Source organism: Haliotis cracherodii, unplaced genomic scaffold, assembly GCF_022045235.1.
Source record: "Haliotis cracherodii isolate W230 unplaced genomic scaffold, xgHalCrac1.p SCAF_5, whole genome shotgun sequence".
Taxonomy (NCBI): Eukaryota; Metazoa; Mollusca; class Gastropoda; order Lepetellida; family Haliotidae; genus Haliotis; species Haliotis cracherodii.
In genome coordinates, this window is record NW_027266308.1 from 28,936,345 (window position 1) to 28,961,353 (window position 25,009).

The window sequence follows — 25,009 nt, forward strand, 5'->3', positions numbered from 1 at the left end:
TAGCTATATCTCACTACCCTGCCTACCTCCTAGCTATATCTCACTACCCTATCCACCCCGAGGAATCTTCCGTTACATGTTTAACCAAGCAGGTATACACACAAAACAAGCAGAGCTGTGACAGCCTAACACACTACAGAAGGTAGGTCTAAAAATACCAACAACTCAGTAAACAGATCGAGATAGCAGAAAAACAGCCTGCCCATATGTATATCCTCACCCAAACTGTAATTAATGACAAAGCAAAGAGTAAAACAACTGACTAAATACCATGTTATCTGATTCATGTGTTGGCTGTAAAGATGCTCCCCAGACCAAGGCATCCATCCATGTTGTTCCGCCTGTTGATGCTGCTGCGAGAGCATCCCCAGTGCTACCCCATCACTTCCTCCACCTCCTGTCTGCAGCCCCGACTGGGTGCTAAACAAAAGTCACCTGGATGTGTGGCAGCTCCAGCATCACACACCCCTGCAGGGGGAGATACTGCCAGTATATGGACCACATGAACTGTGAAATCAAGGGACTGGCATGGCTGATTTTCGAGTCGGTGTATAACACAAAAATAACACATGAATGAATGAATTGATGAACTAATGGGTGAATGAATGAATGGTGGATGAATGGTACATAAATGAATGAATCAGAAAATGAATGCATGATTCGTAGATGAATGAATGGTGAATGAATGATGATGGATGAATGAATGAATGAATGAATGGTGGATGAATGAATGAATGTAGGAAGGAAGGAAGGAATGATGGAAGGATGGAAGGAAGGAAGGAATGATGGAAGGAAGGAATGAAGGAAGGAAGGAAGGAATGATGGAAGGATGGAATGAATGAATGAATGAATGAATGAATGAATGAATGAATGAATGAAATAATGAATTGTGGATGAGTGAATGAATCAATGAATGAAGGGAGGCAGGAAACAATGAATGGAATGAATGAAGGAATGAATGAAGGAATGAGTATGGATGATTCAGTCTACAATACATTTGCCATCCCAACATTTCACCTCTCCAGAGGCTGCCTGTTGTAGTTTGAGTCCAGTGAGGTATGTGTACATGCCTATACAGTGGATGTCTCATTTTGTTTGTTGTAGCTGCCGTCAGCAAGATGCTTATGTTTGGGACATGTAGACAAGTCAGAAAACATGAAGTTAAAACATTGACAATTAAAATGAAATAAACTCAGGAAAAATGATGGAATACAATACTGCACTGTTTGAGTGGGTGAATGAGAGAGATTCTACAACCCTTTTTAGCAATCACAATGTGATGCAAGACAACTGAGTTTTACATAGTCTCCTTCAGACCTCAAAACATATATTTAATAATCACCCCCATGCCATTTGCCTCCCCTTCTCAGACCTAGCAGCCTATACTTTTCCCCTCACTCAAGGAAATTAAGATGCTTGAAAGGTCCTGTAATTCTCATGGGCTCCCTGGAATGGTTTATTTAAGCTTATTCATGGCGCAATTTGGGTGCCTCTATGTTAGTTCCTGCTGCACACAATACACTCACTTAGGGAGGTAACCCAGGCCTTCACAATAATGAGAAACAAACCAGGCTACACCACTACAACAGTTGTAATCTAAACATGCAAGTATCCTAAGTCATTCTAACCTCTCCAGACCCTACTATTTGTCATAAGTAGTGATTTATAAGGGCTAATTGGCTACCCTCTCTCACCATGCTGAAATATGATGTAAGGGAGAAGACTGCACTTTCCTATCTCTCAATGACTGTCATGTTTTCTAGACACTGGTGATAGGCGATTATGTCGCAGACAGGAAGTCTGTGATGCGGCTAGACATGCAGGTAATGCACTTCCTGTTTGACGCTGCGCAACATGAGACAAGTTTACTATAGCTGCATATCCCCATGGCGCGTGTGCAGCCTGCTGCAGTTGTGTCTCAGATCTACGTCGCAAGCACCTGCCCGTCGGCGTTCACACACCTAATCACTCACAGACAACCTCCATGTGGATTTCTCTCAACCACGGGTACATAACAAGAAAAGAATTTGCTTCGTATGATTCCAAAAGTGTGTTTTCACAACCCTTAGCCAAAAACATGATTAGTATTTGGTTTAAGACCATCACACTCAATTAGGATTGCCCTGTCTAGGCTTCAAAGCCCAACAGCAAAAATTCTCCCTAAAAATAAATAGGCAGCTGTGATGAATCAAAACCGTGTCACTGCCAATACTGTAAAGGCTGGGTGACACATCCAGTAAACATCACCACTAAAGCTTACCTCGCATACTTCGCGAAGTATTTGGCCATAACCAGCAAATGAATGCAACGTACCAACAGACGGGGTGAAAACACTTCCTACACATGGAACAACCAAATAAATCTTCACAAATTATCTAATATCGGCAAAAATAATATGAAGTGTCTGGCTCATGACATAGAAGAGCTGGGGCATGGGGTGGGAGCTGAGATGAGTCGTACGTCTAGGATGTACCTCTGCTGAACTTCGCTGTATACGCGGGCTTGTTAGACTAACGTACCAACATCAGTCATTCTACTCATTAGGTAAGCTATTTGCCACCCAAACAATCATTACAGTTAGTCGTTCTAATAGCTCACAGCTTACAAATGGCATTTTAATGTATCCACCTATGTATTGTTACATAAAGCAGTCGTTTGGGCTTACAGGAAGTTTAAGCAGAGGTAATTCTTATCAACAGATTTAATTTATGAAGATGGTTATCCTGAGTGCTTCTTCTCCTTGAAGCTTAAACACAGGGCTCTTCATCACTTATAAACATATGGCAAACGTCGAGGACAGGTAATTAGCTCAACTGGAATCAATAGAATAAACAGGAGATCAACAAGCACAAGGCTCTCAACATTCTCCTAGGGAACACTGAGTCCATTATCAAAGTGCTGATGAAGACCATTTTTGTTTTGCAATATTTTTACAGATTACATCTTTGGTGCAGCTACATAGGATACATCTGAATGGGACCATTACATCGACAATTAGGACTGTACTGAGCTGTCACGACGAGTTATGTATTGTGTCCATGCTTGTCATATGACATGGCTTGTGAAACAATGTGTTGAAATAACCTTCTTTGTTGGAATGGGAGAGTCTACATGTTTTATTTTATATGGCAAGCAACGATAAATGTAAGCTGAAGATACGAAAACTATTCATGTTATAAAATGTATCTAAAACCCAACATCACTTGCTTAATAACAATTCCTTGTACAACAGAAGATATTTGGCTCAATTTAGAACTGGTGGGGTGGGGTCACAAATAGATTGTTGACAAAATGCTCGCAAAGAAGACGGAATATGCACATTTTGTAATTTTAAACATGATTGCAGATGAATTTCATGTCATGTTAAAAAGCCTATGATCTAGTGAGATAAGAAAACATTATATACAGAAAAATATTTTGCTGATTGTATGTTAAATTCAATTCATATTTATATGTGTGAAGTCGAAGTTGTAGTTAACCTATGACAATCTGTAAACTAGCATTATTATAAAGATATCCACTTATTTCACAATGTCATTTCACGTCTTAATGATATTGCCAATTATACAATTATGTACCTTTGTATGCTGGCCAATGGCCTTGAACACAATAAACAGAATTGAATTTCATGGGATGAATCTCAGAGCTATTGCTTGTCAAATTAAAACCATCAATGCTGTAAGTGTGAAACGTACTCTATCTATTGGTAAAATGGAGAATATATTATGGGACAATATTCTTGATAAAGCCCATGTGATTGTTATATTCAAATGTTGATGTTTTGTTTGCGTTACGATACAGCCATTTTAAAATAATGTGGAATTGATTCGGTTTTAATACAAAATGTTGACATATCTATTCCACGAAAGTTCCATCTTACCGGTATATCTATCTGCAAGACAATGCTTGGAGTAAGTAAAACACTCCTAAATCAGTTAGCTTATACTCACTTCTCTGTGCATCTATCGACATGCAGTAAAATATGTTGATAAAGACTGAGTGAGTTGGGTTTAACATTGCTCTTAACAGTATTCCAGTTATATCACGGCACGTCAGCTTAATGTGGGAGGAAAGCCCGAAGTGATGCAGGTCTCAAACGTTTACCACTTCGGTGAAACCCACAAGCACGGTACGGTGCTGACAAACCTAGAAACATAACCGAGGTGAACCGGGATTCGAATCCACAATCATAGGTTTCTGGCATACCCAAGGGACGCAACTCTGCACAGCAATTGCAGCGCCTTAGACAGCTGGGCCACCCATGTTTATAAAGAAACACGCTTATTACGAACTGACGGATATAACAAACTGTTGTTTGGTCCCAGCAACTTGGTATGTATATGGTATGTATATGCTTTGTATATGCTTGTAATGAACTAGGGTCATAATGAACTAAAACTACAGGTCCCTTTGAGATCGTTATAACCGTAGTTTATTGTATTCAAAATATGGAACGTGGAATACTCCAAAATGCCTCTGCTAAAAAGCAAATCATTGGTCCCAACAAGAAAGTTAGGGTATACTCGCTTATATCAATATTAAATGATTTTCATTGATCGTTCAGCATTGCTATCACCATTCTAAGTGAACAGCATCCAAGGTTAACTCAATTCCTTCTTTTAAGATTATTAACTACTGAAGGCACAGGAAATACATTAAGCACAGATAAAACAGTCACACTTTAGTTAGTTTGTTGTTTCACGGCACATTCGGCAGTATCCAAGCTTCATGACAGAAGATGTTAAATAATCTTGTCTGGATCATACAATCGAGTGATTGATGTTAGGAGCAATGATCCATGTCGTCTGTCATGGCAGATTAAGTATTAGTAGTATGAATAAGATGGGTGTCCCTTTACCTTTTTGGAGTAGTATACTATAATTCTGAAAATTAATGCGTCTCCAAATTAATACGACTGCTGACCCCTAGCCAGAAATGCGACTCAAGATCAATGTGACTCCCCCCACCCTATCCCCAGTGGAATGATACATATCCTTACCTTAATCCAATCAAACAGCAAATAGTGTGCTTATTAGCGCTGAGTAGAGCACTTCCATGAAAAAAAATAAACAGTGTTTTCCGTACTTACTTACTTACTTACTTACTTACTTTGGAGATTTAACGTGCGCTTTCCGACTGATGCGTATTTCGCACACAGAAATGTTTTCCTAAAAACAACACACAATTTATATGTTTACTCTGTTGACTGGCATTAAGGAAGTTCAAAGGCAATAAAATAATTGGACCAACAACAGTTCACTGATTGGTATACTGAGAAGGTGTCAACAAGATTCACAAGTGGGTGGAACGCTTGACCCTAGCAGTGATAACTCACCGGATGCCAATTGTTTAATTCCTATTGGTTGAATGACATTGTTATATACTTGTTACAACCGTCCTTGTGTTTATATTCAAATCGGTATTTCCATAATCCAAAGTGTGCAGTCAGGCCGCCTTTTTGTTGATAGTCATTTGGAGACATGAATGCAGATAAAGGATGCAAGCAAACACCACTCACATTTGCATTTATTTCACATTCGCGTTAATTTTAAAATTTACAGTATATATGATACGTTGGCTTGCTCTCTTTACATAACGTTCATGTCTTAATCATATTTATTTTGTCCACATTGCTACTTTTACATCATGAAATGCTCAAGCATTAAATCGATCTTATCTTACAGATGTTTGCTGTGAGTGAATGTTGTTTTATGCAGCAATCAGCACTGTTAAAGCTGTATCACAGCAGCATGTAAAGAGCCCTGCCTGGACCAAACAAACCAGTGATTAGTAGTAATAGCAAAGAAACAATCCACACCATCATAGTGAGTATCGTTTTACACAGCTTTCAGCAATATTCCAGCAATATTCCGGCAATATCACGGCGGGGGACACCCGAAATTGCATTGTACCCATATCGGGAATCAAACCTGGATCCTCAGTGTGATGAGTGAACGCTTTAACCACTAGGCTACCCGACTGCCCCCACACCATCATAATCCATCACTACACAATCAGCCAGGTCATACATTAAACCAACCAATCCCCATTTGGTAAGATTCTATAACTAGTAAGTGGAACTGGCAGCCTATTCTACATTACAATATCCAAAGGGCTTGTGTTGCAGTGATGCAGTAGTGAGTGAGTATGGTTTTACGCCACTGTTTGCAATATTCCAGCAATATCATGGCAGGGGACACCAGAAATGGGCTTCACAAATTGTACCCATGTGGGGAATCAAACCCTGGTCATCGGTGTAAGGAGCAAACGCTTTAACCACTAGGCTACCCCACTGCCCCTCAGTAAAGCCAGAGTGACTGAGTGACTGAGTTAGTGGGGGAGTGCATGAGTGAATACGTTTTACAGCCTTGTCAAGAACATTATGTATGCATGTAGCTAAATCACAGTTGCCTGTTGTTGTGATTGGGCCTGGCAACCAGTGGTCGATGGCATGAACAGAGAGGCTATCAGGTTCTGACAAAACACACTCAGACAGATATAGCAGATATAGCCTGGTTAGGTCACTCAAAAAAGAAAATCTTGTTTCTCATCCACGGAGCAACACTAAAAATTGTCTAACCCTAATATGTGAGTGAGAGAGTATGGATTTACACCGCTTTTAGCAATATTCCAGGAATATCAAGGCGGGGGACACCAGAAATGGGCTTTACACATTGTACCCATGTCGGAAACGAACCCGGCATGACGAGCGAACGCTTTAACCACTAGGCTACTAGTAGTGCTTTTAATTCCGATATTGTACTTTTAATGAAACCCATCCTGACGACCAGCAGTGCCGTTTTATATTTTGAAAACTTGAGAAAGGCTTCATTTTTTTAATTCTAAAATTAGTTTGGGAAATTGACACAGAACATAAAATTAAAATTGAACTAACCTTTTCAGTGTTTTTAAAAAAAGTGACGATAAACAAGACATTTAATATGTGGCCTTACCAATCCCATAATTATCAGGCAACAGTGACGAGCACTCCACATTAGTCAGTTCCTACAAGATGGAAGCACAGAGACCTACTGCCTCCCTGAATCTGTGTAGTAGTGCCTACTCGTTCTATAGCAAGCTTGTGGGAGAATGACCTTTGAAAGCCATTCAGTTATCTTGAAAGCTATCCATAAATAATGAAAAACACTCAAAACCTCCATTTTCATATTTACTTGTATCAATCAATAATGTCTTTCAAGCATACACTTGTCAGTTTCTGATGTGAACAAAGATATCTAAACCTTTGATTTAGGTGTAGTTAGCATCAGCAATACACTCAAGACGTTGAGACAAGGTAGTGTACATACAGTGGTTGAAGGCAGAGTGAGTGAGTGAGTGAGTGAGTGAGTGAGTGAGTGGGTGGGTGGGTGGGTGAGTGAGTGAGTGAGTGAGTGAGTGAGTGAGTGAGTGAGTGAGTGGGTGGGTGGGTGGGTGGGTGGGTGGGTGGGTGAGTGAGTGAGTGAGTGAGTGAGTGAGTGAGTGGGTGGGTGGGTGGGTGGGTGAGTGGGTTGGTGGGTGTGTTGGGTCAGTGAGTGAGTGAGTGAAGGCAGAGTGAGTGAGTGAGTGAGTGGTTGAAGGCAGAGTGAGTGAGTGGGTGAGTGAGTGAGTGGTTGAAGGCAGAGTGAGTGAGTGAGTGAGTGAGTGAGTGAGTGAGTGAGTGGGTGGGTGGGTGGGTGGGTGGGTGAGTGAGTGAGTGAGTGAGTGAGTGAGTGAGTTGGGTTTAACGCTGCTCTTAACAGTATTCCAGCTATATCATGGCGTGTCAGCTTGATGTGGGAGGAAAGCCTGAAGTGATGCAGGTCTCAGACGTTTACCACTTCAGCAAAACTCACGAGCACGGGTATGGTGCTGACAAACCTAGTAACATAATCGGGGCGGACCGGGATTCGAACCCACAATCATAGTTTTCTGGCATGCCCAAGGGACGCAACTCTGCACAGTAATACGCAGACTAGAGGAGGACAATGAAGAGGAGGACGATGAGGATGTATTATTTTGATATTTTGATTTGAGTTTGTTTGTTGTTTAACGCTGCACTCAGCAGTATTCCAGCTTTATCACCAGACAATCCAGTGATTGATATCATGAGTATCAATCTAAACAAATGGGACACAATGACATTTGTCAACCAAGTCAGCAAGTCTGACCATCCGATCTCATTATCACCTCTTATGACAAACATGGGTTGCTGAAGATGTATTATCGATGTAAGGGATGGTACTTATTACTTTAGAGTTAAAAATCAAAGGTTCAGGAGATCCCTTGATGAGATATTGTATCAGAAAGCATGAAGGATCTCAGGACACCTAATGATTCCAAACACTGTTTGTTCTGATTATCAACAGCTGGAGGATAATATGTTTATTTTCACGAACATTTTGGTGTATCGGGGCCCCGTTCCAGAGAGCGATCTTAGCGCTAAGATGATCCTAACTCCCATATTTTAACATAGGCTTATGGTAGGGATAGTGCTAAAATTGCTTTTTGGGAATGGGACACTGACTCATAAGCTTGAAGAAATGCAGACTGTAAATGATTAGCACTTTCTTGAAACCATGAACACAGACAATGATCAAAAGTAGGGATTATTATGTATTCAAACCACAATCAGTGTATCCTGGCAAAACTAAGAAATGCAACTCTGCATAGCAAATTGTGGTAAGTAAGATGACAGGGCCACCTGTCTCCGACGGAAGATGAAGAGGATAATGTCAGTGAGATGATGATGAAGATGGAAGTAACTGAACACAACATCATTCAAGCTGAATAGCATCACTGAAATGCTGAGTTGGTGGCTTCAAATCTGTTAACATAATCATTATGAAAATACAATGCGAAAACCATTTGCAAAAAGGGCCAATATCCCGATGACACCAATGATTTAACAGAGATGATTTCATGGCTATTAACGCTGAGGCAAAGGTTTTACAAAAGAGAACCATTAACAGTCCATCTCCGAATGAATCTGCAAATATCATTTATCACCCATTCTATCATGAGCTCACCATTCCTCCCACCACTGCATGGGACTACATAAACTTGCCACTTTCTATTCAAGCATCCACGGCTTCTTAGCAATGACACCAACAGCGCTGTGTTTATTCTACTGGAATGTGTGCCCAACCCCTGAACATTTCAAACAGATGTCCAAGACACAAAGATTGGCAGGAATGTCTTCCACCCCAACCTATAGGGTATTAAACTGCCTCAAAACATCACAAACAATGACTTATTTCAATACTTGCACTGTGTGTTTCACACTAAAATACCTAAATGCCACCGATTTCAGTTTTGTCTCCCTCTTTCAGTTTTCATCCTCCTGCACTACCATTCCAAAGTTAATGGTGCAGAACCATCTTTGAGGCAGCGCCAAGGGTAGAAGAAGGCAACGGCGAGGTTCACGTCCCTCCCTGACATTTACGTTGACGTGTGCACATAACCCAACTGCTTACGTCAGCCTTTGTTCACCATAGCTCCATGTGCATGTATTCAGGTAAGTGACAGTAACACCTGGCCTTAAGCCCCCGCCTGCCACTAATTGATTAGATTATAAGCTTCAGTTGCACTTCCACTGTCTAGCTACTGTTTCAAACAGTCAATCTACACACCTGTGAGTAAAACGTCTTCCTAAATTACATTTTACGTGAGTTATGTACATTGTGTACTTAAAGGTTTTATACATTTTCATAAATAATTTCTAATCGTTGTCTGTAATCTGTCTTAAGCTCAGCAAGTGCGGAGAAGATATTCCCTGATATATGCGAGATGACAGTACTGTGAATTTCAAACCCTACTTCCTCATGCCAGACATAACGTTCAGCCATATATTTTCTTAACAGGCTCAGTTTAAATTGTTAGTAGTTGCTTTTCATTCACAACGTCTTTTTTGTGTCTAAAAGAGCTCATTTGTTGTATATTTCGATACTGTTACTGCTCTTAAAGCTAAATGGGGGGTCGGGTAGCCAAGTGGTTAAAGCGTTAGCTCGTCACGCCGAAGACCCGGGTTCGATTCCTGACATGGTTACAATGTGTGAAGCCCATTTCTGGTATCCCCCGTCGTGATATTGCTGGAATATTGCTAAAAGCGAAGTAAAACCATACTCACTCACTCAAAGCTAAACAACCAAGAGCTTTAAAAGCAATCAATTACTCACTAATATCAAAACCTTACTCCTGATGAAGTAAGAGCCATAATGTTCTGTAGTTCACCTCCATTCTTAGTTCAGAAATTTGAAACATTATTGGCCCGACTCGGCATGACATTTCCATCACCCATTAGCTTGAAATCAACAACCAATCAACATGATACTTCCGAACAAGAGTTCAAAACGGGGGCCTCAGATTAGGGAACCCTTGATACATGTTATCAAATGAAAAATGATCTATAAATGATGTTTTCGGCAGAAAAAATGTTTTCCTGTGTAGGGTGACAATGGCTGAAGTCTTATGCTAGTGAGTGAGTATGGTTTCACATTGCTTTTACCAATATTCCAGCAACATCATGGCGGGGAACACCAGAAATGGGCTTCACACAATGTATCTATGTCGGGAATTGAACACGGGTCTTCTGCGTGACGAGTGAACGCTTTAACCACTAGGCTACCCGACCTTCCCCTTATGCAAGTAGTTATTCCAGTTGTATTGGAGATACAAGGCAAGTCTAGTACTGATAATATCGTCGATTGTGCCAGTAATTTGATCATTGTTAATTGTACTTAAATTAGGGTTGCAGACTTCAAATACATTTCTCCAGACCACAGGACTGGCTATTTAAAAATCTTACCAGTCCTTGTCAAAAGTTGCCAGTCTCAAATTTTATGCATATATTTTTCTGTTGTCTATTACTTTGAACTTGAATAAGGGTTATTTAGTTTTTTTACACAATACATATCATGTACATATGTATTAACTGATTGAAAAATATGACTGCACAGGACAGATAAACTTCATATTTCACCCGTCCTTTGTGAAATTAACCCGTCACGTACGGTGGGACAGGCTATAATTGGCAACTCTGAACTTGAAAACATGACACTTTTCTATGGACAACAACTTCTTCAGTCTTTTTAAGAACATGTCAGAGATAATTCTTGACCCCTCTTCAGGTGAATACTGAGTAGGCATATTGAGTTAATACATATGCTTGCTGGTATGTTTTTGCAAGGTAGGATTGATTTAAAGATTATATAACAAGGAGGCCAATGGGATCAATGAGAGACAGGCCAATTCAGTACACTGAAGGTGTAGTGATAGGGCTGGGTTTCACAAATGCCAATCAAAGACTTGATTGGTCTGCTATGTTTAGTGGGGTGCCATTCAAAGAGAGGGCAAAACATTTATACTTACTGGAGTATTACATTATTTTTATGATACCTCTAAATTTAAAAGGAAAAAAACCCTTTAAAAACATCACAATGTTTGTTTCCCAATATGCCTGACAGGGTGCTCAGTTTGGAATCCATGTTATTGGGGTATGATGATACAAGATCAGGAAGCTCATTGTGACCAACTGACCAACTGACCCTGAGTCGTCCAGACAGTCAAACAGGTTGAAGAAAATCTTATGCAGCCCGACAGAAAAGTTACCAGCCACGGGCCGGCAGGCAGGCAGGTAGTTATTTCGGACACTGAGTATGTCAGCATGGGAGGAAAGTCGACAACATGGCTGACTGGCACACAGCAGGTGGCAGCACCTTACATCCCTGATACCCCTCCTCCCTACAGTTCCCTGAGAATCTCTCAAGAAGAGCCAACACTTTACTATCAGGCCATGACAGTCTCAAAGAGGAAAACTACTTACTTCTCAACACCCACCTGACTAGTGATACTGAGAAGCTATACAGAAGATGGAAACCAATACCACAGGTAACATTGGGCAGAGTCCTTCTGGCAGTGTGCTTATTATATTCTCTTCCTATTACTGTGAAATGTCTGTGAAATATGTCCAGGAAGTATTGTTTTCTTATGAAAGCCTGGCCAATTTATTGTCTTGTTTTATTGAAATGATGGATGAGCCTATCCCTAAAAACATTAAAATTAAAAAAATTCTTGGAAATATTTTGTTTAACTTTTATTTCACGAGATGGTTTTAGAAAAATAACATTGTATTCTTTTCATTTTGCATCCTGCCCATTAGCATATTGACCAAGAAAATCTGAAAAACAAAAAATAAATTGGTCTAGCCCTCAAACAAGCTTATGCGAGAGGTACCAGAACAAGAAATATATTTCTTAATTGGTTGACAAACTGATTCTTTGTTGTTGTTTAACAGTGCAGTCATCAGTATTCCAGCTATTTAAAGACAGTTTGGAAATTATCTTATCTGGACCAGACAAACCAGTGACTGATATTGTGAGCAGTCATCCACGCTGTCTGGGTATGATGACACGCTATCAACCAAGTCACCGAGCCTGACCATCCGATCTACTAGGTGGCCTCTTGACATTTTAGCACTGTCATGGATACCAGCTCATGACAATTTGACTTACCGGGATGCAGGATTTTACGTAACACACAAATGTGCATACTGTATGCACAAATGCTGAGACTGGATGCAGAAAATATAAATATTTTTTTATATTCATCAATCATGACCACTGTCCACATGATCATTGTTTCATTCGAGGCTCTAAAGTAATTACCTAAACGTACAATACACTACTATATTCCATTTCATTACTTTACAGGACCCTCATATTGCCGGCAAGGACCCTTAAAATTAATTATCGGTGGTCCCCTGGTCTCCCACATTTGTACGTCAAGGTAAATCCTGCCAGATATTTTGATCCAGAATGACATGGTAGATTTCTTTTTGAAAATTGTGATGCAAATATTATCTTTGTTTTTTAGCCAAACTTTTAACAAGTTTTATCATTATTATGCCTCAAAGTGAGATTGACCAATCAGAGAGCAGAACTACTAACCCCATGTGAGTCGGTATACTGTCAGTAAATCCAAGAAGGTTATTACTGACCTAATAGGAGACCATATCCTGTTAGTAACTGCCATTTTAGATTTTCCAACACACACCTCACATATTTCACATGAAAATTCTGGTACACAAATTTGCTATTCGACACTGTTTTGTGTTTTAACATAATTTTTTGTGATTTGTAAATAAGTTAATTTTGAAAGAAACCATGTTTACATATAAAACAAGCTCACAAAGGAGGTCACTGACTTACAAATAGCAACGTCATTGAACATAATATAGAATGACGTCACAAACAAAAAACGTGATGCCAATGATGTCACATAGCAATAGAATAGATAGCAGCCCGTTGTTAGTGAAAAGCAGACGGCTATCAAGTTACAGTTGCCTGCAGATTTCTGATAACATGCGGGCATTTTTATGATAATTCTATCCATTTTAGCTATAATAGTTGTTTAAGCGTTCACATTTAGTGCATTATCATTCCATTGTTAACGATTGTGTTAACGTTAATGCGTTGTATCGTAAACATGTTCTGGTCCTGTCATTTATACCGGTTGTAAGTGTCAGGTTTTCATTTTTGACATGACAGAAAGATATTATGCTCTGCAACTAAAGACACCATGAATAATATTACATTCAAGTAGCATCCATTACAATTACACATTATTGGGACACTATTTTTCATGTTTCACTTCATATGCATTATAGATGATATCAATAAGAAAATCTTCATGTCAACCTTCAATTTTATCTTCAAGACGACATTCATGTTGACATTTATTTTCATGAAGTATACCATTAAGATGATAAGGTTCTCTATCATGTCCTTTATATTAATTTATTTGCTAAGTTTGACAATATTTACCTAAATGGGAAAAAAGAAAAAAAAAAGGCCAGAATGTAATCAGTAGTACAATCTTTGAACAGGACAATTTCAAAACATACAACCATACTTGAATGCTGTGCATGATCAAAGGGGAACAACTCTTGCTATAACCAGGCAGTGCTAGTGAGTATACAGCAATGACAGTCAGGGGCTGTGAAGGGTGGTAGAAGATGGCGATGGACAATCTTTGGGGCTGTAGAGATGGGTAAAAGAGGCTGATGGACATGGTCAGGGGCTGTAGAGATGGGTAGAAGAGGCTGATGGACATGGTCAGGGGCTGTAGAGAGGGGTAGAAGAGGCTGATGGACATGGTCAGGGGTTGTAGAGAGGGGTAGAAGAGGCTGATGGACATGGTCAGGGGTTGTAGAGAGGGGTAGAAGAGGCTGATGGACACTGTTAGGGGTTGTAGAGAGGGGTAAAAGAGGCTGATGGACATGGTCAGGGGCTGTAGAGAGGGGTAGAAGAGGCTGATGGACACGGTCAGGGGCTGTAGAGAGGGGTAGAAGAGGGTGATGGACAAGCTCTGGGGCTGTAGAGAGGGGTAGAAGAGGCTGATGGACATGGTCAGGGGTTGTAGAGAGGTGTAGAAGAGGCTGATGGACATGGTCAGGGGCTGAAGAGAGGGGTAGAAGAGGCTGATGGACAAGCTCTGGGGCTGTAGAGAGGGGAAGAAGAGGCTGATGGACAAGCTCAGGAGCTGTAAAGAGGGGTAGAAGAGGCTGATGGACACAGTCAGGGGTTGTAGAGAGGTGTAGAAGAGGCTGATGGACAAGCTCAGGAGCTGTAGAGAGGGGTAGAAGAGGCTGATGGACAAGCTCTGGAGCTGTAGAGAGGGGTAGAAGAGGCTGATGGACACAGTCAGGGGCTGTAGAGAGGGGTAGATGAGGCCCATGGACACAGTCAGGGGTTGTAGAGAGGGGTAGAAGAGGCCCATGGACACAGTCAGGGGTTGTAGAGAGGGGTAGAAGAGGCCCATGGACACAGTCAGGGGTTGTAGAGAGGGGTAGAACAGGCTGATGGACACAGTCAGAGGTTGTAGAGAGGGGTAGAAGAGGCTGATGGACAAGCTCAGGAGCTGTAGAGAGGGGTAGAAGAGGCTGATGGACAAGCTCTGGAGCTGTAGAGAGGGGTAGAAGAGGCTGATGGACACAGTCAGGGGCTGTAGAGAGGGGTAGATGAGGCCCATGGACACAGTCAGGGGTTGTAGAGAGGGGTAGAAGAGGCCCATGGACACAGTCAGGGGTTGTAGAGAGGGGTAGAAGAGGCTGATGGACACAGTCAGAGGTTGTAGAGAGGGGTAGAAGAGGCTGATGGACAAGCTCAGGAGCTGTAAAGAGGGGTAGAAGAGGCTGATGGACAAGCTCTGGGGCTGTAGAGAGGGATAGAAGAGGCTGATGGACATGGTCAGGGGCTGTAGAGAGGGGTAGAAGAGGCTGATGGACAAACTGTGGGGCTGTAGAGAGGGGTAGAAGAGACTGATGGACATGGTCAGGGACTATAGAGAGGGGCAGAAGAGATAGAGGTGAACCTGGACATATATGATTTATACGGGATATAAACATAAAAAACAAGCCTAGGCTATAATGTTTTTTGAGGAATATCAAGTTTACAAGTAACCTTTCATTGTAATTTGTTTGGTGAAATAATTATAGTCCCTTCTTGTATTTTTACAATTAAACCTTCATTTGTTTTTGGAAACATCTGACAATATCAACATTTGGTTATTAATTCTCTTAATCCCAGAAAAGATCATGCCAAATTAAATATCCAACGGAATCTGGAATAAGCATTCTGCTTGCACTGTATTTAAATATATGTGTACATGCACAGTTACCTGAAGCGTTCATAAAATCTTCGAATATTGGGTCTATGAGCTAGAACAACTTCAGAAAGTGACTCATTTTCTCAGTATTTGACGTTTTCTCCCTCCACATCAAACTCTTAGAAAGAAAACCATAGTTCCCCAAGTTATTACAATTACTGATCAGCTCTACCCGCATAAACATATGCAATGGATGTAGGCAGATCAGTACAATTAACCTAACTATTCATCAGTCAAGTCTACAAGGCCAAATCCATACAAGGGTTGTTGTTTAACGCTGCATTCAGCAATACAACAATGGTCAGTAAATAATCAAGTCTGGACCACACAAACCAGTAATTGATATTACGAGCATTGGTCCATACCGTCAATTACCCAATCAACCATGTCACGGACATCTTCCCGAGGCAAGTGAGTTAACTGACTATAAAAGTCCAGTTTCCACCCTTGCCGAAATAGGCTTGTATTATGGAGTTACATTTTGGCTGGACTAACAAGTCTATGCATAGTCCAATCAAAATCGCGCACCGAAATCGAAAGCGTCATGCTGATTTTGGTCGACTGCAGGATTTGCAAAGCATGTGCACCGCTAACTCGTTGTCAACAGATATCTTTTCATGCTTTTAATAAAGGTGCTCACGTGATTTGATGCACTTCGTGATGTAAGACTCGTTTTATCACAATATAGATCTTGATTATCAATCAGATCGTCTTGACTCGGCGCCACCGTTTTGTTTGAAGCAAATGTAAGTGATACGAGAGGTTGAATCTGATTGGTCAATAGGAGAGGCATAGAAAGGACATAACTCGTAATAGCCACTGGTGGCGCTACGATCAAGCCCAGGAATTCCAGCCTAGTTCGGCAAGGGTAGAAACTGGACTTTTAAAGTCAGTTAACTCTCTTGCCTCGGGAAGATGTGTCACGGAACCTGACCACCCACTCTGTCATGTCAAAAGCGTTGACTGCTGGGGACCACTTCTAACCCAGAATCCACACAGGGAGTTCTACTGGTAAACACAGATGTGATGTCGATGAGCAGAGATGCCTTCGTGAAACATGGGTACCATGAAATCCAGGGCTGATTTCAATATTTTTTACAGGTTGTTTGACTTTGCCAACAGGGTTCATGTGCAGAATATACTGCTGGAACCCACTTGCATGATACTATTACAGCTTACAATACCACACTTATCCCTGAAAAACCTTTGACAAAGCTGCTCATTGTTGTTTGTTTGTTTGTTGTTTAACAACGCTCTCAGCAATATTTTATCTATTTGACGGCGGTCTGTAAATAATCGAGTCTGGACCAGACGATCCAGAGATTGACTTCATGATCATCGATCCGTGCAATTTGGATACAATGACATGCATCAACCATGTCAGCGTGCCTGACTTCCCGATCCCATTAGTCGCCTCTTACGACAAACATAGTCACCTTTTATGGCAACCTTTTCTAACCCTGATCTTCATGAGTCTTTTATTCCCGAGGGTCAAACCAAAGATCTCGTCACACAATAATAGAACAAATCTAACTTACAAGTCACTGGACGCTGTGATGATGTGCTTGCTGCCATCGAGACAGAGAGAGTTGATGGAGCCGCGATGGAGAGCCAGAACACTGATGCAGTAGAAGTCTCTCCTATTCCAAACACGCACTGTTCCGTCGTGAGAGCCAGACAATCTGCGATGAAAGCGTAATGACCTTATCTATAAAGCATAACACTCAGTGTCTTACACTTACCTTACTTACAGACCCACATCTTCTCGAGGCAAGGGCATTAACTGAGTTTTAAAGTCCAGTTTCCATCCTTGCCGAACTAGGCTGGAATTCCAGTGTATCAATTTGTCGATACATAGTCCAATCAAAATTGTGTAATGAACTAGACATCAAGTTCATTAACAACATGGATTTCAATGGGTAGATTTCGGTCAACTGCAGGATTTGCAAAGCATGTGTACCGCCAAATGGGTGTCAACAGTTATTTTGCAATTCTCTTCATGTTTTTTATCAAGGTGCTCAAGTGATTTGATGCACTTCTTGAGGTAAGACCTGTTTTATTACAATATAGACCTTGATTATCGATCAGATCATTTTCACGGGGCACCATCATTTTGCTTGAAATAATTGCAAGTGATATCAGTGATGGGATCTGATTGGTCAATAGTAGGGGCATAGAAGGGACATAACTCTCACTAGTCACTGGTGGCACGAAGATCAAGCCTTGTTATTCCAGCCCAGTTCAGCAGGGGTGGGAACTGGACTTTTACAGTCAGTTAACTCCCTTGCCTCGGGAAGATGACAAACCCATCACTTTAAATGACGGTGTCTCTGGGGCATGGGAGTATTAATGCAGTTGGATCTAAAATTTGGGAAATATCCCGAAAACCTCACGTCAGATGAGGGCCAAAATATCTAATTTTGTGAAGGGTCGAGAAATAATCAGTCCAGTAGTAGAGGCTGGACTGGGAACCAAGAGCTTTTATAGAGCGAGTGAGCGAATGTTGCTTAACGCTGCAGTCAGCAAGTCTCCATCCAGCATTATGACAGAGACCTGTACCTAGACTGGACCATGCAATCCATTGACTGAAGCATGAGTATGACAGGTATGATGTAGTGGGACCAATACTGACTCACAACCCCCACGGGTCTACATATTAAATCAATCTCATTAAAATCAGATCTTAGTTCTTGCTACCACCAAACATGGATCTGAAGACATCCCATTATTGGTCATGTCAAAACGACCTTTCTTTGAATTTTGACTGACCAAGGAGGTGTCTAACAGGATGCTCAACATTAGCCAGTAAGATAGCAGCTTTCTCAAACTTTACAGCACTAGTTTCAAAATGGTGACTTCCATGCCACACTACGCTTGAAATATATTTTGAAAACTGAACTAAAGATAATTCTGGAATGTCTAATACATGGCCAAGATTGTGTGGCAGTAGTTCCCTCGGGCTATGGAAAGTCTTCGTTTCAAATGTTTATCCACTGAAATCTATGCTTGGGAATAAGTCAAACTGCCCCTACCTGAAGATCAAAATACCAAATGTTACCTTTGTGACTGTCGCATTCCCATTCTAGTAAGCAATGCTCTGATTGGTCAGATGAAAGGTCGTTCTGAGGTGATCCAAAATGGGATGTCCTCAAATCTTTGTTTAGTGGAATCAAGAACTAAGATCTGATTTTAATTTGATGGTATATTAAATTAGACTTACATGTAATCGTGGTTGAACTGTAGACAGGACACACATCCCTTGTGGCCAGGAAGAGATGCACGGTGAGTAAACAGTCGCATGTCCCACACCTGTTGTCAGGAAAATAGTATCATACTGAAGTAATGTCCCACATCTGTTGTCAGGAAAATAGTTTGATACAGAAGTATAATCCCACACCTGTTGTCAGGAAAATAGTATCATACAGAAGTAATCTTCCACACATGTTGCCAGGAATATAGTATCATACAGAAGTACTGTCCCTAACTTTTTGCCAGGAAAATAGTATTAGACAGAAGTAATGTCCCATATCTGTTGCCCGGAAAATAGCGTCTCACAGAAGTAATGTCCAAACACCTGTTCTCAGGAAAATAGTACCCCATATGACGTGACCATAGATAAGCTGAATTTGGAGGACCGGAAAAAAGATTCGGCTTACGTATTGGTTACACTTTCATCAAACTCTGTTTCTGTGGGTAAAACAATATATATCGTATTGCTTCAGGTGAATGAACAACCCTCTAACAAACATTGTCACAGAAAATGTTAGATTTGTGATTAAACATCACTAGACATGATGATTTACCATTTTGATTGTATTTCTTGTTATGCCAGGCATTGTTTTACCGGTATATGCAGGGATACAGATTATTGTGTATATTGTCTCGTAAAATAAGCCGGAAATAGCAATCAGCTGAACACACCTGTTCTCCCAATCTACCGGTGATTATGTTAAAACATACCCAATAATATGACAGAAAAGAATTTTCATGAAATGATTTGAAAAAATAGTATATTGAATTACTATTTTACTACAAATAATATATCCTGATATCGTGTTATTTTAATTGCAGGTTGTACTACATATCTTTAAAATAATGATAACCACAACCTGGATTATGCGGTAGCACTTTTGTGTATTATTGGATACTTTTTTCTTGTGAAACAATTTGACAAAACACCGTTAAGGTTTCGCGTGAAACAATATCTTGACATTTAATCATCAAACTAAAACAAATATGACTTTTAACAGTCAGTTATGGCAGTCATGGTATATGTATGCATTTTCTGACAAGTAAAGCAGTGTGTCACTTGTTGTCATGACAATGGTATCAAACAAACAAAATAATATCCCACCCTTATTGTCAGGAAAATAGGACCATACAGAAGTAATGTCCCAAACCTGTTGTCAGGAAAATAGTTTCATCAGGTCAAAAACCAGTGGGAAATTGCATGAGCAATGATGTTCACTGCATGGGTACAATTACATACAGCCAGATCACACACTGCTGACACTCATTTTGATTGGCTGTTATGCTAAGATGGGTACTTGGGACGGGACGGGGATGTGGACGGGCCCATACCTCAGATTGTTCCTTCATCATATCACTCACTGACAACCTGTATGGTTTTATACTCTACATCTGTAGGAAAGGACAAATTGTTTTTGTCATCTCTCATCTGATGACATGAAGGAATATTAAATGTTTTTTTAGTCCATCTCCGGCAAAGAATTCCATCACAAAACTGACCAACGACAACACCAAAATGAAAAAGATACCAAAATTTCAGAAAGTCTTTTGAATATTTGATTTAAAAAAAAAAATTGTTTTCGTGCAAAAATTGAGACGAGTTCACCTTTTGCTATAATGTTCCAAGTTTCATGAAAAGAAACTATTTTATTTTTAGTTCTCTGGAATGACAAATTGGAATCCTATTTAAACTATTTAAGTATTTAATGTATGAGGAAAGACCAAAGTGATACAAGTCAGAGTCGTTACCACTTTGGTGGAACCCACAAGCACAGGTATCTTGGATTTAGCCCACTATCAACCTGGTACATGTAAGGGACACAACTCTTAGCATACTACAAAGAATCTTTATCATCTGTCACTCACCATGACAACCATGTCCCATGAGCCAGTGACTAGAATCTCATCATCAAATTGGATACAGCGGACACCTCCCTGTAACCACGACAACAGTTGGCATCAGACACAGGTAATGTTATACATCTCTGCTTCTTTAATTTTGTTCAAGAACATAGTCATATTGATTAACAAAATAAGCCTATTTTCTATGCATATTATTGCCTATAAATATGTTTTTTTTTCATGGAAAACAATATTGAGAGATGTTAATCTTTTCTATTTTAAGAGCTGAAACAAAAAATTCAGAAACGAGCATATTAAATAACTTTTCTCTTTGCTTCCCAAAGTCAACACAAGAGAAACAATATCAGGTCTATGGCAAAAGATATAAAATACTTTATTTTTCTATTTTTGCCCAGTGCAACAACATGAATTCTGATGACATTACTAGAGTAGAAAAAAACTTTTTATGTTATGGTTTACAGATGTGTTTTATGGCCAAAACATATGGAATAAAAAGATATTTCAAATTATGTCTTGTCATTCTATGAAACGGTATCTGATTATGTTGCCATTAGTGCAACATCGGTATAGCTTGTACTGTTGTTTAATCTGTTGCAACATTTTGTCTTGCAGTTTAACCTATTGTCTGCACAATTTTCCTCAGAAAAAAACACGCTTTTCAGATTTGTACCTCTCTCACTACTTTTAAATTTTTTAGTGTCGGCGGAATCCTTACACCATTGCTTTTAACAATCTCACCTTAGGTCCATAAAACTTGTGCAAACTGCGCCCGCTACGAATGTCCCAGACACGGATACTTCGATCAAGACCACCGGTCACGAGACGGCGCTTGTCGAACTGGAGGCACAGGATGCCACTCATGTGCCCCTACAATACAAGCAGATACCATAAGCACTCAATTACAACAATACACATTTGGATTTGTGAAGGGATGGTATTGTTTAACGTTCGAGTGAAACTGGTGCACCATCCATCAAAGAAATAGTCGGCTTGTAAAGCATGCATCTCCTTACAAAATGTATGCTCAGAGTGCTGTATTATTATTTCCACAGTCAATTGACCAGTAGCACTCAATTTCTCATTCTCAACTCCCTGTGAAGTATACAACCCAAGCTGCCTTTGAGGCGTTTATAGAACGTTAACAGTAACATTACCATCTCATCCTACTGGGTACCCATTCACTGCTTGGTTAGGTAAGATTAGGAGAAATTGGGTTTAACATCACGCTCATGATAATTGTGCTTATATTTTAAAAGGCATCCATGTGTATGTGGCTGCTTGTACTAGTCCAGACTTGTGCCAATTTTATAGTGCTAACCCACTGAGGTACCATGCCGCAGTTTAACATGAATACCCCACTCAGACACAGTATACTGATTCCGAGCTGACCAGTCCTTGTTTCAGCTCCTTTGCTGAGTGCCAGGCAGGGTAACAACAAGTACCATCTTTAATGTCTTTTGGTATGACGCGGCCAGTGAGTGGATCCCGGACCTTCTGCTCTCCGGGCAGACACTCTACCACTAGACCACGGAGGCAGTCCACTGCTGGGTGAACAGAGGCATGTTTCGAACAAAGTCACTTGCCCAAAAAGACACCACATTGTTGAGGATCATATTTGATTGAGAATAAAGAAAGGACAACGTTCCACTGTGTGAGTGAGTGAGTGAGTGAGTGAGTGAGTGAGTGAGTGAGTGAGTGAGTGACAGATGTTTGCTTTGAATGAATGTTGTTTTATGCAGCAATAAGCACTGGACCAAACAAACCAGTGATTATTAATGATCGCAAAGCAACAATCCACACCATCATAGTGAGTGAGTATGGTTTAACGCCGCTTTTAGCAATATTCCAGCAATATCACGGCGGGGGACACTAGAAATGGGCTTCACACATTGTACCCATGTCAGGTATCAAACCCGGGTCTTTGGGGTGGGTGAAAAGCGAATGCTTTAACCATTAGGCTACCCTATCGCCCTGTTTGTCAACCTCAGATAATGGCGCTGTGTAATTTGGGTTATTGTCTAATGTTTCCGTTAATGAAAGCAACAGTGTTATGCAATGACAGTTCCTTCTCACCTGCAGTTTGCGAACCTTCTTGACGCTAGCAACAGTACCGGCAAACTTTCGAGCTCGCGTGTTTGTGATTGGCGCAGTGTCTGGAGACGATGCATGCCACTGTAGAGTCACAGCAGGTACAACCTTGCCCTGAAACACATCACCAGGGTCATCATCTTCGTGGTCTTCAGCAACCCATGCTTGTCGTAAAAACTATGCTTGTTGTAAGAGGCAACAAAAGGATCAGGTGGTTAGGCTCGCTGACTTGGTTGATGAATGTCATCGTATTCCAATTGCGTGGATTGATGCTCATGATATCAATCACCGGATTGTCTGGTCTAGACTCGCTTATTTACAAACCGCCTTCATATATGTGCAATATTGCTGAGAGCAGTGTTAAACAAACAAACAAGCATAAAAAACATGTTATGGTAGAGCATAGAAACCATGTTATGGTAGATACATAATGTTTCTATAATTGTGCATAAGGATCTATAGTTGCATCAGTTTTAATTGTTTAAAATGCATATTCAGAATGGCCAGTGAATTTCTTGCAAGAACAATAGTGTCACGTCATAATGATTTAAAAGAAGGCTTAGAGAAGAGATATCAGGCGACTGGTCCAACTATTGATGCATCGTAATTGTCCATGGCCTGATGCTAATACAAGTTAGAATATCAACAACATTGTTTCCACGTTATTGGTGGTATTGACAGACTTAAATACTTCCCAACCTGCTTAAACTAGAACTTTGTGTTAGGCTCTGTCCTCATGTTGAAGAATGCAAGGAGGGCTACACAGTGGAATGTCACAGGTACTTATGTATGTAAAGAGCATGTGTAGTTACCAGTAAATCAACACTGGACTGCAGCATGGGCCGTACATCCAGAGACATCCCCTCTTCATCATCCTCATCATCTCCCTCCTTCCTCCTCCGCAACACTGCGCTGGCCTGCTTCTCTTGGCTGTAGGGAGGAGGTGTCATGTTAAAGTGTTCTTCTGATTTGGCTTTCCTCACTTCTCAAGGAGGATTATACAAGTGTCCATATACAACGACCTTGGACACATACCTAGAATTCTAACGGTACCAATCAAGATTGTGAGTGAGTTGAGCTAAAAGCTGATTTGAACACTATTTCAGTTATATCACAGCACATTAGAGTAAGTGATGGGAAGCAGTGATGAAAGCATAGCAGTGAATGTACCTGAAGTCAGCAATATTACAGCTATATTAAGAGGAATGTAAGTAATAGGTCTTCAGCAACCCATGCTTGCCGTAAAAGGCAACTATGCTTGTCGTAAAAGGCGACTAACAGGATCGGGTGGTCAAGCTCGCTGACTTGATTGATGCATGTCATCGTATCCCAATTGTGTGGATCGATGCTAATGATGTCAATCACTGGATTGTCTGGTCAAGACTCAATTATTTACAGACCGATGACATATAGCTGGAATATTGCTGAGTGCAGCGTTAAACAACAAACAAACAGTTGAGTCTGGAATTGATCAAAAGACAATAGTCGACAGAAAAATTATTCCACCCCATATGCATACTATAAAACAGTCTCAATCAGGTCACTGAAACCACCCAAATACCAATGTAGTCAGCTTTTAATACATTTTGACATATTTTCACACGATGATTTTACGCTGCAATGAAGTCGGGCACCACTGAGATAATGGAGGTGGGAAATTAGTAGGACTGCACAGTAGGCCTCTATCCAGGAATACTGGAAAACTGCAGTAAGCATTCCGAACGATACATAATGCCATATTTCTTCTGGTATATTGGGTAAAATATCTGACATGTTTTGTTATTATTTGTATTGTTAAACCTACAATCTACACAGAAATTCATTCACAAATGATGTTTCCCATCCAAAATGTCAGAAATGCAGAAGTGATATTTCCCTCACGTTCTTATCTCCCCAGGATCCATGACTTCAAATTGGCAGTGACTAATCACCCTGAGTAATATTTACCTTAGTTTGAAGAAAATATGATCTGCATGTACAATCTCTCACAATCACTGTCAAACACTTTAGATGCCAATATATCACTATATGTTCTGCAATATATTGCAATAAATATTTTTGGGGCAATACACAGATCTAGAAATCAGGTAAGGCATTGAAACAACCTGATAAAATCCCTTGCACTGTACCCTGAGAGTCACACACTCTCAATGTTCCTATTACTCAC

The 25,009-nt window shown here is 40.5% G+C and overlaps 1 protein-coding gene across 1 annotated transcript in view; it reads right to left on the reverse strand.

The window, feature by feature from the left end:
* Nucleotides 1-25,009, reverse strand: part of LOC139442824 (uncharacterized) — a 121,980-nt gene that overhangs the window by 74,831 nt on the left and 22,140 nt on the right. The window contains exons 13-18 of the mRNA XM_071223720.1: nucleotides 23,655-23,772; nucleotides 22,828-22,956; nucleotides 21,493-21,621; nucleotides 20,758-20,826; nucleotides 18,863-18,951; nucleotides 17,181-17,324 (exon numbers count right to left, since the gene is read on the reverse strand). Coding sequence (XP_071079821.1) covers nucleotides 17,181-17,324; nucleotides 18,863-18,951; nucleotides 20,758-20,826; nucleotides 21,493-21,621; nucleotides 22,828-22,956; nucleotides 23,655-23,772 — 678 coding nt within the window. The remainder of the gene's footprint in view (nucleotides 1-17,180; nucleotides 17,325-18,862; nucleotides 18,952-20,757; nucleotides 20,827-21,492; nucleotides 21,622-22,827; nucleotides 22,957-23,654; nucleotides 23,773-25,009) is intronic.